The sequence below is a fragment of the Quercus robur genome, chromosome 11 (genome assembly GCF_932294415.1).
Source record: "Quercus robur chromosome 11, dhQueRobu3.1, whole genome shotgun sequence".
In the NCBI taxonomy this organism is placed as follows: Eukaryota; Viridiplantae; Streptophyta; class Magnoliopsida; order Fagales; family Fagaceae; genus Quercus; species Quercus robur.
Genome location: NC_065544.1, coordinates 47,411,803 through 47,430,135, shown reverse-complemented (window position 1 = coordinate 47,430,135; position 18,333 = coordinate 47,411,803). Strand labels below are relative to the sequence as shown.

At 34.1% G+C, this 18,333-nt stretch overlaps 3 protein-coding genes across 3 annotated transcripts; 2 read left to right on the top strand and 1 right to left on the bottom strand.

Annotated features, from left to right (window-relative positions):
- The first annotated feature begins 4,352 nt into the window (after positions 1-4,352).
- On the top strand, positions 4,353-8,896 carry LOC126705298 (uncharacterized). Its single transcript, XM_050404191.1, has 10 exons — positions 4,353-4,513; positions 5,270-5,325; positions 5,755-5,832; positions 6,422-6,446; positions 6,539-6,571; positions 6,685-6,806; positions 6,933-7,063; positions 7,615-7,832; positions 8,272-8,525; positions 8,632-8,896. The coding sequence occupies exons 2-10, from the start codon at positions 5,323-5,325 to the stop codon at positions 8,725-8,727; spliced, it is 960 nt and encodes a 319-aa protein (XP_050260148.1). The 5' UTR covers positions 4,353-4,513; positions 5,270-5,322; the 3' UTR covers positions 8,728-8,896.
- A 794-nt stretch (positions 8,897-9,690) lies between these two features.
- Positions 9,691-15,420, bottom strand: LOC126705297 (epimerase family protein SDR39U1 homolog, chloroplastic). The gene is made up of 13 exons (XM_050404190.1): positions 15,236-15,420; positions 15,076-15,129; positions 14,574-14,640; positions 13,847-13,906; positions 13,410-13,528; positions 12,754-12,798; positions 12,530-12,608; positions 12,007-12,068; positions 11,718-11,820; positions 11,278-11,338; positions 10,918-10,988; positions 10,222-10,361; positions 9,691-10,122 (listed from the first exon to the last, which is right to left on the bottom strand). The coding sequence occupies exons 1-13, from the start codon at positions 15,311-15,313 to the stop codon at positions 10,021-10,023; spliced, it is 1,041 nt and encodes a 346-aa protein (XP_050260147.1). The 5' UTR covers positions 15,314-15,420; the 3' UTR covers positions 9,691-10,020.
- A 1,036-nt stretch (positions 15,421-16,456) lies between these two features.
- LOC126706707 (30S ribosomal protein S31, mitochondrial) lies at positions 16,457-17,071 on the top strand. Its single transcript, XM_050406245.1, has one exon. It carries the CDS (start codon positions 16,557-16,559, stop codon positions 16,842-16,844), a length of 288 nt encoding a protein of 95 aa, XP_050262202.1. The 5' UTR covers positions 16,457-16,556; the 3' UTR covers positions 16,845-17,071.
- The last annotated feature ends 1,262 nt before the right edge of the window (positions 17,072-18,333 follow it).

The window sequence follows — 18,333 nt, the reverse complement described above, 5'->3', positions numbered from 1 at the left end:
GGGATAAAAGATGTAGGGACTAGTGTTTTGTGACTTGTGAGACACTCAAATGTTGTGATTGGAATTTCAAATTTTGCAACTGGCGTTACAAAAGAGAAAGGAAGATGCCATGAAGCAACCATGTGAGCATGTACTTAGCCTTAAAAAATCGTTTTATTGGGATACAAGACTCACAGAGCTTTTACAAGTCTATGACTATAACAATAATATTTTCACAATGAATCCTAAATAGTAAATTATTATAAGTTTTAATTTAAACTCATCATTTAAATTATTTTTTTGCTCATTAATAACAGCCAAAAATAACCTGTTATTTAGGATTTGATGTGGACATATCAATATATCACTTCTCAAATTGATATGGTTTAATCATTTGTTTTTTTAAGAAAGAATTTGGGGGAAGGTGGGATTCTAAAAAAACAGTTCAATTGTTTTGATACTTCGTATTGTGGATGTGTTTAAAGGTTGCAACTTGATTGGATATTTGGGGTGATTTTGGTGTTTGAACTCCTGGGAATATGCTAGTGAAAGCCTTTGTGGAATAAAGTCGAGGTTCACACGGACACGGTATTCATGTCCTCCAATAGGTACAGATCATTACAAACTGTAGCTCTGACTTTGATAATACCCTCCGTAATTGCTACGAAAGCATAAAGGACTTATTGTTGCCTCATCTTGAGGCAATGGCTTAGTGTGGAATATGCAAGTCCAACTTTAACAAATGGGTACAACGCATTAAAGGGATAGTACATTTCTGATAAACAGTGCTGGCAAATTGTTAGTTACAATTCAATGCCAAACTTTGATTTTTTTTTTTTAGGCAGAAGAGAAAACGAAGTTGTTTGTGTTTAATTTGTGTGGACCTAATGTTAGAGAGACATATAATTTTTCACAACTGAATAGAGCAGTTCATAGCTGTTGGTGCAGTGTAGTTTTATTAGTTGTATCAGGTGAATTTCCATTTTTTTTAAAAAAAAAAAATTTATTTTATAATCTTCAATTTTATTCAAATTGGAAAGCAAGAACTACAGTCAACCTCATAAGCAGTCCTTAAGACTTCTGAAAGACTGAGTTTATTAAAAAAGAGGGAGAATTAAGAAGCCGAATAACCAACCGAATTACATTCTCTTAGATTAATTTCCTTTTTGCACATAATATATGGTCAAAGATGGAACTGATATCATGAGGCACTTGAGTGAACACATAAATCCTATTCACTTAGATAGTCTAGTATGCTAAAAAGATCAAAGTGAACTGGATTTTTCTAATTTCTTTTGATATTTAGAATATGAATTATTTTCTCTGTTGGAATATCCTAGCAGCGTGTTTCTCTATAAAAGGGATAGGAATTTAAACAAAAAGATACAATAATTCACCCCCTCTTTTTAGTCGGCTATCCAATTGAAATTGAATTGTAATTTTCTTGCTTCACAAGATATTCGGAATATGAATTATTTTGCTGCTAGAATATACTAGCAGCACATTTACTTTTGAGAAGGAAAAAGTTAGCAATTTAAACAAAAAGATACAATAATTTTACGTCTTTTTTAGTTAATTGTTACATCTAGGAAGACAAATCTGCTTTAAGGAACAGTAACCCATACCCTTTTTATGTAACAAGGCATATCCAAGGCTGAAGATTCAGCCAAATATTGATGATTCTCAGCAGGATTAAACTATATTCATGATGCCTTACCTACTTTCCAGGACACTTATGTAATCTTCAACACAACCCAGATTCTTTTCACAAGAGTCTTTTTCCTGTTATTCTTTATTACTGCTGAGTTGTGATTTGGATGGCAAGGTGGACTTGTGCATTACAAATTGACCTCTTTTTCTTTTTCTTTTTTCATCAGATAGATCTTGAGCAACTGAAGATAATTGTCTCAATCCTATGATCATGACGCATGCTTTATAATTTTAACTCTACCATCTACTTTTGCCTATATTTGTGGATGGTCTGCCTCAAAGAAGAGGCTATCCTTGATATTTATATTCAAATAAAATCAAATTTAAGTATAATTCCTTAGATGCTGCCATGTATTTTAAGTTTCTTAATCAAATTTAGACACGTGCATATTTTTTGTTTTGAGTAATTCAACCAAGTGGTTGTATTCATCAATGAATCACATAGTTGAATGTAGTTCTCTTGGCAAAAAGATAACATTTTTTGTGGTTCATAGTCATGTGGTTGAATTTAATTAAGAAACTTAAAGTACAACACTTAAGAAATCATGTCTAAGTTTTGCCCATCATATAAATGATTAATAAATCATCCATCACAAAGAATTTAAAAAGAAAAAAAGAAAAAAAAAAAGAGAGGAAACACTTCTCTCTCTGATGTGTGATACTCATTTACATGAAAAGACAAATTGCAGATGTTACTTACTCTAGTGGGATTGTTCAATTGAGAGGAAACAATGTAGATGATGTTATGATAGCATTCTGTAGAGACTCCTCTAATCACAAGTCCCATGGAAAAACATTACATGGTGTACATGTACGAACCTCATATAGATCAAGCATGATCTCACTATATTTTGTTTTTACAAGTAAATTTTCAGTGACGATATGTTCACTTTTCACAATAAAACTTCAGCTTTTTCTGTAATTGTAGTAGAGTGTAACCATGGCTGTGATGTTGCACTTTTCATTTCAATAGATTTACGAATTAATCATGATGAAATTCACTTTTGAGTATAAACTAGTGTTCTTTTCCTAGCATAGAAGAGCACAATCCTTTGTGAAGATTGGCCAAAGAATAAGATGCTAATGATTTCTAGTTGTGGTGCAGCTGCTACGTATAGCAGTTGTCTATTCATTTTGCAGCTATTGTGAAAGAAACACTACATTGGCCAGACAAATATTAGTGATCTTTTGTGTTGTCATGATTCTATTCTATGATTCTATCATGCATTTGTCTAAATCATTTTTATCATATAGTGGAATTGGGTTAAACTTTTGTTAAAAGTAATATGGGCGGTTCACTATGTGTAATGCCTCGACACTATTTTCCCTTTGTCTAAAAGGGCTTTAAGCCCTGTGATCTAGAGTACCTCTCAGTTGTGGATTGATTTTATTCAATGGACTCTGAGTTGAGCCTATGTAGCTTGAGATAAGAAAAAAAATGAAGAAAGAAAGAAGAAGAGGTTGAGCCCATGTGGCCATTTCATGTGTTTGGACATCTGAGCCTACTTTAGTACTCTCTCAATCATGGCTTCATAGTACAATTATACATGTGACCTGAACAGAATCAAGTTTTGCAATGATTTGAGAGTAGAACCACCATAAAGTCCTCTATCATATGGTGTGTTTATTACTAACCAGAAACTAAAACAAAAGACAATGATCAAACTGTAGACGAAGAAATGAACAGACCTATGAACAGGGACAATGTCCTAACACACATGAAACTACCCAACAACCCTTTCCTATCTGTAACCAGCCCTTGACTTGCACCTATCATTTAATGCATTAAACAACATTGAGAGCATCACCCAAAAAAACAACATATTGCAGTAAACCTTTAAAGTTTAAATTTTGATTGATGCCTGCACAACCAAATAATTATCACACACTATTGATGCAAACAAAGTAAATATATATCCATTCTTCCCTTCTATCTTTTTTCCATAAATTTTTCTGAATACAATAATGTTAACACTTAACACCGAATCTTTTGTTGCTTGAGACATTTTTTTTTTCTCAAATGTAGGGCAAAATTGGTAAGAGACGGATAGCATCTTCTAAGTTTCAGTAAGGCAAGGCTTCTGTCTAGTGTTCCAATGCATTAAACGGGATACGAGATTAACATGTGATCATTGTTGGATATGTGTCTTGCCCATGTTATATGCCCACTACTCTCGAGCACTGGACGTAAGCTAAACTTGGGCCAGTGTCTGCTCAAGACTCTTTAATAGGCAGAATATTCCATGCCATTTTCTATAATAATTTTTTAAATCTCAATTTTGAGTTTCCAATCTTTTGGAGTGAGAGGGATTCTGTTTAACCAAGCTGTGGTGCAACTGATAAGCAAATCTTACACGTCATTTTGCTATTAAAAAAAAAAAAAAAATCTTACGTGTCTAAAGCCAAATTTCCTCTTTTTTTTTGGTTGCTTATTATTAAATTCTCTATTCAACTAAGGAACAACACTACATAATCAACCATAAAAAAATTAGTCCCTTGTACTTAATTGGCCCAAATGAACAGGCCCAACTCATGAACTTAGCCCACACAACCCAAAAAATCTATAATTTTCAGATATATGAGAAGGCCCAACCCAAGCCCATAGAAATGATGAAACGCATCTGCCAGATAGCAACGTGGCGTGCATAAACCGCCCCGGACCGCAACTTAGGCTATTTCCCTCTTTTCCTATTCTATATTCCATTCACTCACACTTTACGCAATCAGTCTTTTTTTTTTTTTCTTTTCCCTCAAGTTCCACTCTCTACAATTCTCACCGTTTTCGTCTTCTCCGAGCAAACCAACAGTGCTTTCTCTCTCCTCGGTAATTTCGATTCGCGCCACCATTTATATATCTTGCAATTCACTGTGTTTTTATCATTCATATCAAATTTACATTTAGATCTAATTAATTTTTTTTATTTTATTTTATATAATTTTTTAATTTTTTTTTTCCAATCTAATCTTGTTTTCCTGGACAGAAAGTTTAGGAAATTTACATTCTGATTCATCATCTTCTTGCCTGCGATAAAATTTCATGAAAAGAAAAGAAATTGTTACTGAATTTTTTGTACTCGTATTAGCTTCAGTTTACTGGATTTGCTGGTTTTTGTAAGGTCCAAAAAATTAATTTTAATAATCAGAGTCTTCGATAAAATGCTTGCTAAATTTCATATATTTTTGTGTTTTTTTTTTTGGTAATTAAAAAAAAAAAAAAAAAAAAACTATCATCTTCACAAACGTAGAGGCATTAACGGATAAGAATTCAAAGATTGAAATTTGTATTTGTTTTGATGTATTATGGTATAAATGTAATAATCAGAGTCTTAAATTTCATATTTTTTAGTGTTTTTATTTCATAATTCCTTTATTTTTTGTAATTAAATTTAAAAAAAAATATCATCTTCACAAACATAGAGGCGTTAATTTGAAATTTGCATTTGTTTTTGATGTATTATGGTGTTTATGAAAACTTAGATAAGTTATAAACTTTGGCAATCTGTTTTTATACTGAGAATATATGATAGTTTGGTGAATTGTGTGGTTTTTGTTAACAATGTGGTTTTTCTTGTTCTTGTAGGGAGCTTTGGACGGTTTCTATTATCTTGCGTGACAATCTATACATCGTAGAAAATGGTATGTTTATGGTAGAATTGTTCATTGTTTAATATTTATTATGGCAATTTATACACGCACCCAGTAGGCTTTGAACCCATCACCTATAGTAGATATGGGGGCAGGTTTTGAACCTGCCACCGTACCCTCCTCCCATTCGTGTGGGAAGTGGAAATGTCCTTTGAGCTAGAGCTGATTGACGTCAGTCAATGTTTAATCACTTGATGATAATGTATTCTGTGACTCATTTATTTGCAATTGAGAATTGTATGTTTTTCTTGTTCTGTTATGATTTGTAATTGGTAAGTGACTTGGGACAAGAATTTAAGATTTGTAATTGGTTCACTATCTTGTATAGTTTATAATTATGCACTTCTATTTGTGAAATTTGCAGCTGTTTGATGGGTAGTAATTAATTATGATCAATCCTACTGGTTTGTGATGTTGCAGTTTTTCGATGGATATGGGTATCATGGGACATCGTTTGAGCAGACATATCGATGTTACCCGGCTTCATTTATTGAAAAGGTTGGAATTTCTTCATCTAGTATTGATCTAGTCTACTAATATGCTTTAGCAATGACTTTAGAAATGGTTGAGATATTTTTCATCATAGAGCTAATGAGAATTTCATGCTGATGTCATCCTTAGTTGTCCTCATAAGTCAAAAGAGTTCCCTCTCCACTCAGAAGGCCTTTTATTTGCCCCACCTTTTGTAGGGATATTTTTCATCATTACTGGACGGATTTATACATGCTTCCATTGCACCCTTTGATTAGTTGTGTTTAAGGTTGATAAATTTTCATGGTTTGAGACCTTGTAGACCAATCATATCACAGTTATACACAACAGTTGCACAGTAATAAAAAAAAGAAAAAGGGTAGCACATCTAATTTGTAACTGTTTCATCTTTAGGAAGGCAACTAACTTGCTCATTACTTTTTGTCCTAAGGAGGAAACAGTTGGAACTATTTTTTCTCTAGAAATACTTGTTACTCTCTCTCTCTCTCAGCACATATGATCTAAATCCATGTGCTTGCATATATTTTGGAAGTTCATATTCTTCTGTTTCTCAAGTTTTCTGTTGTTTAACTCAATTATTTTATGTATTTTGCAGCCACAACTTGAAAGTGGTGATAAAAGTAAGTTTTTCAAATTAATCCCACATTTTGTGATTGCATTTCAGTTTTATGTGTATTATTCTTGAGATTGTTTTAAACTTCTGTTGTTTCAGTTATAATGCCTCCTTCAGCCTTGGACCGCCTTGGTTAGTTCATCTAATTTGATCTCTTATTATGCGTTATGTTTCTCATAGTTGATGCAGTTTTTATTCCTCATGGTCTCGAATTAAGATTGCTAATGTTGATAATAAATTTGCAGCATCTTTACATATTGATTATCCAATGTTGTTTGAGCTTCGGAATGCTTCTGCTGAGCGGGTTTCTCATTGTGGCGTTCTTGAGTTCATTGCTGAAGAAGGCATGATCTATATGCCATACTGGGTAGGCATTCAAATTTTTTTTGGGCTTGGAACTAGTACTGCAATTTGCTATAAGGAAGTTTAGCTGTCGGAGATGTCTTCTGGTCATTTAATTTTTGCCTTTTCTTTTTGTATTCTTTCTATATAGATGATGGAGAACATGCTCTTACAAGAGGGGGATATTGTGCGAGTGAAAAATGTTACTCTTCCAAAGGGAACATATGTCAAATTGCAACCGCACACAAAGGACTTTTTGGATATTTCAAACCCAAAAGCTATGTGAGTTAGTTATTTTTATGTCATTAGTTCTTATTTAGTGTTAGATGTGGTATATCTTGATTCTTGAGTCATTGTTGTCCTTGTTTGGCAAAGAAGGGGATTCATGTGGTTGTAATCCTTCTTCCTGTATTCATCACGAATGTAATGTGTCATGTCATGTACACATCTATGATAGGTGCTGTCATCTTAATTCAGTCCTTGCTGTGAACAAGGAAGCCCGCTGTTGATTCTATATGGAAGAAAGGAGATAAAATGAGGGGCTCTTATAAGGAGGACAAAGCAACAACTTAATAATAAATATTACTTTATTGTTCTGTTCTTGTGATGTCCTCCCCTTGTTTCCCAGTGTGTGATATGTCCATGGTCTATTCATGTAGTTCTGATTTCCTTGTCCATATCATCCAATCAACTAGCTATAATGCTATTTCCTAATTATTTTATGGTTTCTCTGAGCTATAAAGATGTTATTCATGCTGCTATGTCTGTTTTGTTTATTTCATATGCAGGGGTAGATGTTATCATATATGATTTTGCTTTCTTTTGTCGTGCAGCTTAGAGACAACATTAAGGAACTTTTCTTGCTTAACCTCTGGGGATAGTATTATGGTGGCATATAACAACAAGAAGTATTACATAGATATAATAGAAACAAAACCTGCTAATGCAATAAGTATCATTGAGACAGACTGTGAGGTGGACTTTGCACCTCCCCTCGATTACAAGGAACCTGAAAAGCCTATTGCACCTGTTCCTCTAGGCAAGGCACCAGGTGAATATTTTTCTTTCTACTTTACCATGTCTTTCTGTTACTATTGTGGCTTCTTTTACACTTTAATTGAGAGTGAATGTGCAATGTGGTTTCTCTCTTTTCTCATGTCTTACATATAGGAGGTATTCAACATATTATAGGGGACAGATAAAAATCATCTTGAATTCTTGATTGGGTTTCTGCCTATTATTGGTTTTTAGAGTTTCTCTTACTTGATAGTAATTACATCATGTCCAGTCTTTTATGATCACTTGATAGGTACAGAGAAGGCACTTCTGCACTTGATGTTGAATCTTTTGTATTTAAGAATGCTTCATAGCAATAAATTATTATTTAAAAAAAAATAGTTACATAGTAATACAGGGTCTATTTCTTAGTATACAACTCTTTTAAATTTTTATTTATTCTGCAAGACGAATAATGTCTTTTGTTCCTGCAGCTGAAGAGGCTCCAGCTGAAACTGAACCTAAATTCAGCCCTTTCACTGGATCAGGGAGACGCTTGGATGGGAAACCTTTGAATTACCAGCCTCCATCAGTTGCTCCCTCACGATCCAAAGACAAGCAACCTAATGTTGCCAATGGTAATGCAAAGCCTTCTGCAGGATCTAGTTCACAAAGCACCAATCGTCAGGCTCAGGGAAAGCTTGTGTTTGGATCAAATGTAAGCCGCACTCCTAAAGATACACCAAAGGTATACTTTTATTCTTATGTCTTCTCATTCGTACTTAACCAGCTCTAAAAAACATAAGTATCCAAACAAAAGGTTGCTGAACTATATGTTCTCCTTAATGTTGCAGGAACCTGCAAAAGAGACTAAACAAGAGCAGCCCTCAAAGAGTGAAGAGCCAAAGTTCCAGGCTTTTTCTGGGAAAAAGTACTCATTGAGGGGTTGAAGAACTTTCAAACAATCAAATGCTCTTAAGTTATTTTATTCTCCTTTCACTAGTCCCATATGGATTATTGAATACAACGGAGTTCTGTATTTATCTGGGATGTATTATCAAAAGATGAAACAGTAGGTTCTCATGTCAAATGAAGAAATGAAAATCATGACTTATTTCATTTGTTTGTGAGACTTTTAGAGCAGGCTTGCATCTGGTGTTTACAGAACTCTTAAACAGGTAGAAGTCGTCCTCGAAAAATCCCCCCTCCCATCCCCCCTGCCATCTCTGCTGCACTTATCTCTGCACTTTGGCCATTGGTGACCCAAACTTACCCTTGATGGAGAAATTATAAAGTCCTCTAGTGGGTCACGTCATTTGTCCACCATTCCACTAAAAGATTTCCACTTATTTAAAATTGCTGAGCTAGTAATCAGTTTCTGTTTAAAAAAAAAAAAAATTTAACTCAACAATTTTAAACAAATGGGAGTTTTTTAGTGGAATGGTGGACCACGTCACTTGTCTAACATTAAAACCTTATAATTTTTCCCCTTGATGGACATTGTCTTGGGTGATTGCAAGTCTCATGAGAGAGAGAGAGAGAGAGACAGAGAGGATATGATCCATTATCAGGCAATGGTAGTCTGTCTTGAGCTCTTATGATAGCCAGTTATTTACATGTTTTAACTGTTTTAAGACCTACTAGGTGCTTGACTTTAGGTTTGCATATATAACATAATAAGTTCAATTTCATTGCTCCCTTGTGGAGCACTTGATAACATTAATTTGCTATTCATTAAATAGGCTATTTTTTAAAATAAAGCCAGCCCATACGAAATTGAGAGCCACTGCTTGAAACCTTGTTGTCTTTAGCTCGTTTTAGGAACTCATCCAACATGAATTTGCTCTTTTTGAGAGGACTCATTAATCTGAACGATCTCCATATGAACAGATGGGATTGGACAAGACAGCAAGTGCCAAATACAAACATATGAGAAGTACAGATTGGTAGTGTATCTGAAAAATAGATAGGATTGGAAAGAATTCTTGCTCTAATGTGGTAGATATACAAAAATACTGAGAGACCATAAATTGGAAACAGTAGTAACTTATGCTCAAGGATTCCTAACACATTATGATGGGAAAATAAAGACCGATTTCAGAGCATTGTACACCAACTCAGTTTCAGTGCAGACCTCAATCTCACTTGATCTGATCGCTAAATTCTAACTACATATTTCTTAATGTTTGCTGTATCCTTATACCCTCTGATCCAAAGAATAAAGAATATCCTGGTTGTCTTTCTTATGAAAGAATTGCTTTAAGTGCATCTTTCACATAAGGATACTTGAATGGGAAACCCAATTCTTTGGCCCTAGCAGGAAGTACCCGCTGCCCTTCCAAAACCTGCAATGAGGTCAGTTAATGTGTTTCAACAAAATGTGATTACAGAGAGAATGAAAGATAAAAAAAGAGGAAGATGAGAGAAAATAAGTAAATTATTACCACACAAGCACCTTCTCCTAGGACTGCTTTGAGTGCAATGTCAGGTACAGGCAGCCATGAGGGCCTGCCCATGGCTTTTCCCAAATGCTCACACATTTCAGCTAATCTAACTGGGTTTGGCGCAGTTCCATTAATAACACCTGGCATTTTGGTTTTGGAAACCAAGTTATATTATTGAAAAGCCTCAAAACCTAGTGTTGATGCCTAGAATACAATAACTTGATGCATGGAAAAAATAATATGGGATTTTTTTTCCCTGAAAAGAGAATACAAGCTGAGAAGCCTAATGGTCTACCGGGTCTAGGAGAAAATATTTTGCAGCTAGATCTACCACATATGCAATGCAATGAAAGTGAAAGAAATGCTAACGGGAAAAGAAGTCTTAGCTTTTACATTATCTTGAAATTACAAGAGATGGATGAAGAAAAATACAGACATTAATTCTAAAGCATCAGATTGCATAGGAATATAAAAATAAACTACCAAAATAGGATGTGCAGGTGTAACCAACAATTCAGAAGAAGATGTCATTAACATTGCTTTCTCCACATGCTTGCAAACTTAACATAGCAAATAAAAGTTGGTGTATGCTGGAGAAATCATCCAGTATACTACTTTCACTCCTATATTTTAATTTCCCTTAGTGTTGCTTAACAAATCCCAAAACATTCATTACTATGTATCATAAATATTTACCTTTATAAGATGGATTGGATAGAGCTTCATATATTAGGTTTACTATGTCATCCAGATGAATCCAGGAAAACCTGCAAAACTATGAGAACAGTCAAATATTTGAAATTATGGAGAAAATAAATACATGGCCATAATCTAAGTAATCTCATTAGACATTTTGGCCTATTCAGTAGACTGATATATCTAAAGTTAAAACCCATTGATAATGCTGTTACTGTCTAATAGCAATTTGAAAATATTTTTTCTTTAATAGCAAAATCAAGCAAATTCTTGCATCTCAAAATGTATATTGAAATTGTTCTTGGTACTAAATAATTGTCACACACTGAGCTTATATGAAAGACAGCTCGAGTACAGTACCATTGTTTTCCAGAGCCCAAAGGTCCACCAGCAAATAACATGAAGAGAGGGATCATTTTAGCTGCAAATGATCAAAGATACGAATGCAAATACATCAACTGAAACAAGCTTCTTCATGTTTAACAGTTGGTAGTATTACAACAAAGCATCAGTTGGTAGTATTATAAAACTCTAAGACATGTAAAGTTTGTGAGTCTGATCGAATAAAATCAAAAGTTGTCACAACATTTCTCAGATAAAATTTTATTAGAAAATAAGAAAAATTGAATGCTAAAGATAATTATGAGAAACTATCTCCTGATTCAACCAAGAAGCCACACAAGTCTGACAGCCTCACTAGATTGGTCAATATGTATTCTTTGGGTTGATGATAAAAATCAGGAGTCATGAGACTAGAGTCAATGAGAATACAATGCAATGGTTTAAAAGATTAGTCATACCTAAAGCACCACCATCTTTACCAAGAACAACACCAATGCGAATAAGTGCTAATCTAACATCCTTATTCACTCTGAGGGCTGTTGATTCCCATTCTCTACAAACCTGAGAAGATCATATGGAGGAGGCTGTAGTTAAGATAAAGCTTCCAGATTGGTATATTGACCATAGAAGTAATGGCTACTGGAAAATATAATGCCAAGTGAAATTTATATGAGCATACTTTTCAATTTGACCAAGTTTTACTGAAATTAAATCATGCATAACAGGTGATGGTAAAATAATTAATACCTCAGACAAGTAATCATTTCCTGATGGGCTCTTTTCATCAAATACTTTTGTTTCGCTACTGCCTGAGCAAATGACAAGAATAAAAAGGGTAAAGCATCTATTATAGATAATAAGGGGGTCCAAAAGTTAAACCTAAATATAGACAAGAGGATATCATATGCCAGAGAGAGAGAGGTACATAAAGCTTTGCATAAGGTGCAAGCTTTGAAGGTATGATTGGGTTATTGAGCAGGTGTAAAATCAAACACTACAGAACATTAATCAGAACTTTTTGAAGGTATGATTAAATGTTCCATAAGGTGCAGTATAGAAATTATTTTGAAACACAAAAGAATAACATCAATTCCCTGGGAATATAAGTTCCAGGTTAATATCGAAGAATGATCTGTAGTTGGGCACTTGGGCAACCCTATACATGTTTTAATCACTGAAAATATATGCCAAACAAATTAAAGCAGAAGAACAATATATGCATCTTTAAAAGAATCATACAAAAATAGAAAAATTGGTGGTAGATGCAGACCATAATAACCAACAGCGGTTGCACTAACTAAAACCGTAGGCCGAACTGCATCTGGTGCATCATTTATTAAATCTACAACCTTCAAAATTAATTGAAATGGTCAGATGAAGAACTGGAAATGAGAAATTGTAACTACTCATCACTTTTTGCATTCAACCCAAAGAAGACCAAAAAAAATAACTCTTCACATGTGAACAGATTGGCACAGGACAATGACAGCTGACCTTTGAGGTGACTCTAATCCGGCTTTGCTTGATCTCTTTCTTGATCTGTAGCAGAATAATAAATTAGCAGATTTCACTGGCTTCAAGGGAGATGTGATACACTATGGTTCTATGATCAATATCATAATGAGATATAATGGCACTAGCATTATTGCAGAGTGACAGTAATCTCAAAAACACATAATTGCATCACATGCCACAAGAATGATGACCACAGCAAGTAATATTCAGTAAAATACATGACAGGTTTCACTTGTATAATGGCCATGGAAATCCCAATTTATCAAGTAGACAACTTGTTCTCTCTATAAAGCCTTTTTGACAAAGTAGATGTGATAAGCAAGATAGAAAGTGGTAGCAGACCTTACAATTAAGACCCAAAAAAAAATGTAAAGATAGGTAAGCAGCAGATATTTTAAAGTAGTATGCAGCCTCTCTTAATGTAGCTACCATTTATGTGTAACTCAAAAGGTAAAGGGTCATTTACTAGCCACACTAATAATTCTATTATCCTCATGAGAAAGATCATGCCCCTCATTAAGAGCTTGTACACATGCTTCTAGAGGCATTGGATTAGATACAGCACCAGGACCAGGTGCATCTCCCTGAGGATTCCCTATCATATGAAACAGGTTGTATGAGCAAGTCAAACTGACCTCAGAAGACCATCGTGTACTTATGGGCATTCCAGCCAAGTTCACAACACCATTTGAACCTTGAATGCAATCTTTCCACCCTGGCTCCTCTGCAATCACTATCCCTGGAAAGTCCTTGACTACAAATGCCATGTAATATTTCAAGAATTACGTCAACATATTCTAGAAAGAAAATATACTCATCCTTTTTTTTTGTTCCAATTAATACAAGGATATATGTGCATGAAAAAATAAATAAGAAATAAAAGCAAAGTTTAAGTTCTTTTGAAAATGAACTGAATATAAACAAATAAAAGCATTTCCTTCTCTCTTGCCAAAAAAGCTTTTCTGTTATACAAGTTTTTAAAACATTCATCACTCAAAAATAGTGATATTTCCTGAATTTTGCAAATTTAAAGAATCAATCAACTGGCTTCAAATATTCATTACCTTCTTACCCGGAAAAATTAACTCAGCCTTGGATCTTGAGCGTGTCAGGACATGAATACAATGATTATCTGCATTGAAAAGTAGATTAAAGGGAAGATTATAGATAGCCTGACTATATATATACATATCATGAAGAAGCTCAAAATGATATAAAGTAGAAAGAAAAAATAACCAAACAGATCATCTGTAGTTTCAACATTGTAGACAGAGTTAGGAAGCAATGTAGCCTATTGGGTGAAACCAAGAACCATTTGACGCAACCCAACCTTGAATTGAATTGGTTCGTGGTTTGAATCGACCTTGTTCCCTTCTAGTTTAGAAAATGAGAATTTGCACATTTTATGAGATATAAGGAAATGTGAATCATATACTGATATACCTATCCTATATGTGATGTGCATGGTAACAATATGTGGGAGTTTAATTAAGGTACACAATCAAAAAAGCATTTGAAGAGTAATTTCACCAATCAGCTATGCCCAAAAACATTCAAATCAGGTGCTTTAGGTGCCACATAAAGCATGAAATGTCACAAAGTCATTTAGGCAGACATTACATAAATACTATAATGGATGAATGTCCATAACTGCAAGTAGAAATGATTGTCACACAATGAGTCACTGTGGACAACTATAGAAAGAAAGGAATTGATCAAAAAACACAATCAACCAAGGTCAATGTACCTAGATTTGAATATAGATGTAGGATTAGAAATACTTCAGAAAGACGTTTTACCTGCATGCAGCCTCTGCACCAATCTTCTACCAACAAAACCTGTGGCTCCAGTCACCGATACAGTCATCTGATTTGCCCACAACAAGCTGTAGAAGGTAAATTATATCTCCAAGGAACCAAGATAATCTTGCCAAACATATGATTGTTGCAACCCCAGTATTTTTTACCAACCAGGGAGAAAAAAAAAAGAACTTGCTGAAGTGTGTGAATGTTCTCAAGCACTTTAAGCTGTAAAGGCCGTCACAAACCCAACTTGCAAGTGTAATTATGGGAAGTGACTAATATCAATCACAACTTTTATACCCAGTATCTAAATGAAAATGGTAATGCAAATTATTGAAAACTACAACTTCCAGTAAAGAAGAACAAGTCCAATTCTCAATAAATCATATATAACTATCCCATACTGAAGAAAAACTAGGACAGTGTAACATGCTACAATACTTTGATTCTTAAAGTAACAAGCTTTTAATAGTTAAAACCAAATATTCAAATAGTTTACCTTCTGGGGTTGATCAGAGCCACACCAAACCTTGAATCTCTTAGTCTCACACATCTTAACCACCAAAAAAAAAAGACATTGTATGAGCAAATAGTAAGTGATAACTAATAAAGTACAATCAATGATGAAAAAACAAAGAAATGCAAATATGGGTGCTCACAGAGGAGGGTTGAGGGATGTAAAGAGAGGTAGAGACTGTGTGAGTCCATGAGAAAGTAGTAGCTCTGCAAAGCTCCATTATCGAAATTGACTTTGAAGTTTGAACTATGAAGCTCTCTCAGACTTAAAAAAGTTCAAGTAATGTGCTTTCTGTGTATAATATCGAAAGCGAGGTCGATAAGATAAAAGAAAAAAGTGATACTTGTACACGATTTCTATGATGTGTTTTATTTGGAACCACAGCACTCACAGCCCACATGTCCATCACCCATTTTGTGTTTGAGTTTCTACTTTCTAGTTTCTACCATGACATATACAACCATACAAGTCGTTTTTGGCTCATACAGACTACAGTATAGACTGTATGTGTACATACAATACAAGTCGTTTCCTCAGTCAAACTATGAAAATGGTTTGAGTTTGATTTAAAGTTTAAACCAACCTGAACCTCAAAACAAAAATGACATAACTCTATAAAGATGGTTGATTTAAATTCTGTTATTAACTACATGGCAATCATGTTTAAAGTTCTAATAGAAGTACTATGTACTATTTTAGAATAGAAATAAAACATTAAGAACACATTTTAGTTAATTTAATTAGTAAAAGTCTCTTATCTTAAAAAAAAAAAAAAAAACAGTGAAGATCATTAAATTAAATAATGAACATTTAATTTGTTTTTTTTTTAAATAATAATTATCCTTCAATTTTTTTATATAAAAAAATTAGTTTTTATTTATTTATTTATTTTATAGTAATACATAAATTTATTGATTTGATGATAAATAACAATCATAAAATTTGAAATGAATGTCCTACCTTCAAATGCAATCATATTTAACTATTTATAAAAATAAAATCAACAAAGTATAGTAAAGAAGATAAAGATAACAACAAATTAGGTAGTCATCTTTTACGAAGTAGTATAATTTTTACAATATAATTTTAGTAAAATGACTATCTTTGTTAAGAACATGACATTTTGGTTTTTGTTATAAATTGGTGGTCTTGAATAGAAATCTTCTATTATACTTTTTGTACTCCATTTTATACTTCAAAATTTTCTGTATGCCATACTTTTGATTTTGATTTTTTATTTTCATTTGGAAAAAAAGGGGGAAAAAAAAAACCTTCATCAGTTGATTGAGAATTGAGTTTGGGCCTTTGGTGTCAATTATAAAAAGTAGTAGAATAAAGAGAGGCCTAGCCCGGCCCATAACACAACCCCTACCGTTTCATTTTCAGAGTGTGGAGGAGTCATAGTGGGTTATGAGTTTTGAGCTACAACAACTGTGAAGTGTGAAGCTTTCAGGGCAAAGAAAATGGCTATGATGCAGTGGTGCGGCGCACTAGCACGGCGAGTGATGATGACACATAGACCACCTTCGAGCTCCCTAAAACCACCACCATCATCATCATCAATATCAGGATCGGGAGTAGGAGTGCCGATTGTGTGTGGGCGTGGGGACAAGAAGACCAAGAAGGGAAAGAGATTCAAAGGGTCGTACGGAAACTCGAGACCCAAAAAGGAGAAGAAGATTGAGCGTATCAAGGACCGAGTTGAGGTCCCCAGGTCCACTCCTTGGCCTCTCCCTTTCAAGCTCATCTAACTTTCTCTCTCTTTTAGTTTCTGGGTCTTTGAGTTTAGGGTCTGAGGGCTTCTTCTATTATCATCTATGGTTTTTTGTACTCAGATTCTGTACATTTTGTCATTAAAAAAAAAAAAAAAGTTGTTAAGAATCAACTAGTGAATGTTTCATATGTTTCAGACTTGTTTTTTGGATATTGGGTTCTCTTTGTTTTAATGAAATATGATGCTTTATTGTTTATGTGATTCCTTGAAGCTCTGTTTCATTGTCAAGTTGTCATTTTTATTCATACATCTATGAGAGACTACCATGTTTAGATTGCTATTGGTGTTACTAGAATTGGGGGTTCTCTTTAGTTCTTTACTTAGTTGTGGAGTGGTATGAGTAAGAAACTAGGAAATGAGTTGACAAAGAGTGTGGTCTTGGATAGGGCCGATCGACCCTAATTTGTCTGTTGAAGATCCATTGTCATCAACCCTAAAGTTCTGGGAATAAGGCTTGGTTGTTGTTCTTGCTGTTGTATAGTAGTAGGTCAAAAATCAAGAGGAGGTTAACTAGAATATCTTCTCCGCAATACAACAAAGATGAAGGTTGAACAGCCGAGGAATGATGTGGTGAACTTGGGAGTGCTATATGAGATTATGAGCTGGGATAGGCTTTATGTTAAACAATTTTAGAGGTAGTGGAAATAGAATCTTGGTTAATGAATTATTGATCAACACTGATATGGTCCATAAAGTACGGAATGGGAGAACAATGTTTGTGTGGTTGACTTTTCATAGTAGTGGTAGGGTTTAGTTGGCTTAAGCACTTAGGATTATATAAACATCCTCTAGATGAATTTGAAAAACTATTTTGTGGTGCATCCTTTCTTCTTTTGGCCAACCATATATATATATAGGAGTGGAGAGAGGTGCTAGACATCATATGAGGACTATTTTATGTAAAGTTTTGCTCTCATCTTGTAACCATGATCTGATAAGTAATTATAAGGTTGTGGATGTGTAAAGCTAAAGCAGTAAGAAAATAGGATGGGATGCCCAAACAAAATATGAATTTTTCTTAATGTAAGACAGTTTCCCAAACCATGGTTGCCAAGAGCCTTATAGCTCAATTGACTAATCTAGGTGTTATAAATAGAGACATCTAGGGTTCGAATCCACCTCCCTTGTTGTAACTATCAAATAAAAAAAGTTTCCCAAACCATGGTTTGACTTTGTTTAATGGCCTGAACTCATAATTGTTGAGAAGTGCAAAATCATATGGATACATCTTCATTGTGCATCTTGATCAATTGGATCGTTTTGTTGTAGATTCCAATAATTATTTGAATGATAAGGAAATAATTCAAGTATAGCATCACAATAATACAAGATGCAGTATAAATTTGTTTGTCAATTGTCAAAGTCAAACCAAACATTTAACATTTGTGTTGTGGCCTTTATGGATGCTGCTTCCCCTTCTCTCTAACATTATTGCAAGTCCAAAGATGAAATATATGAAACCAAAG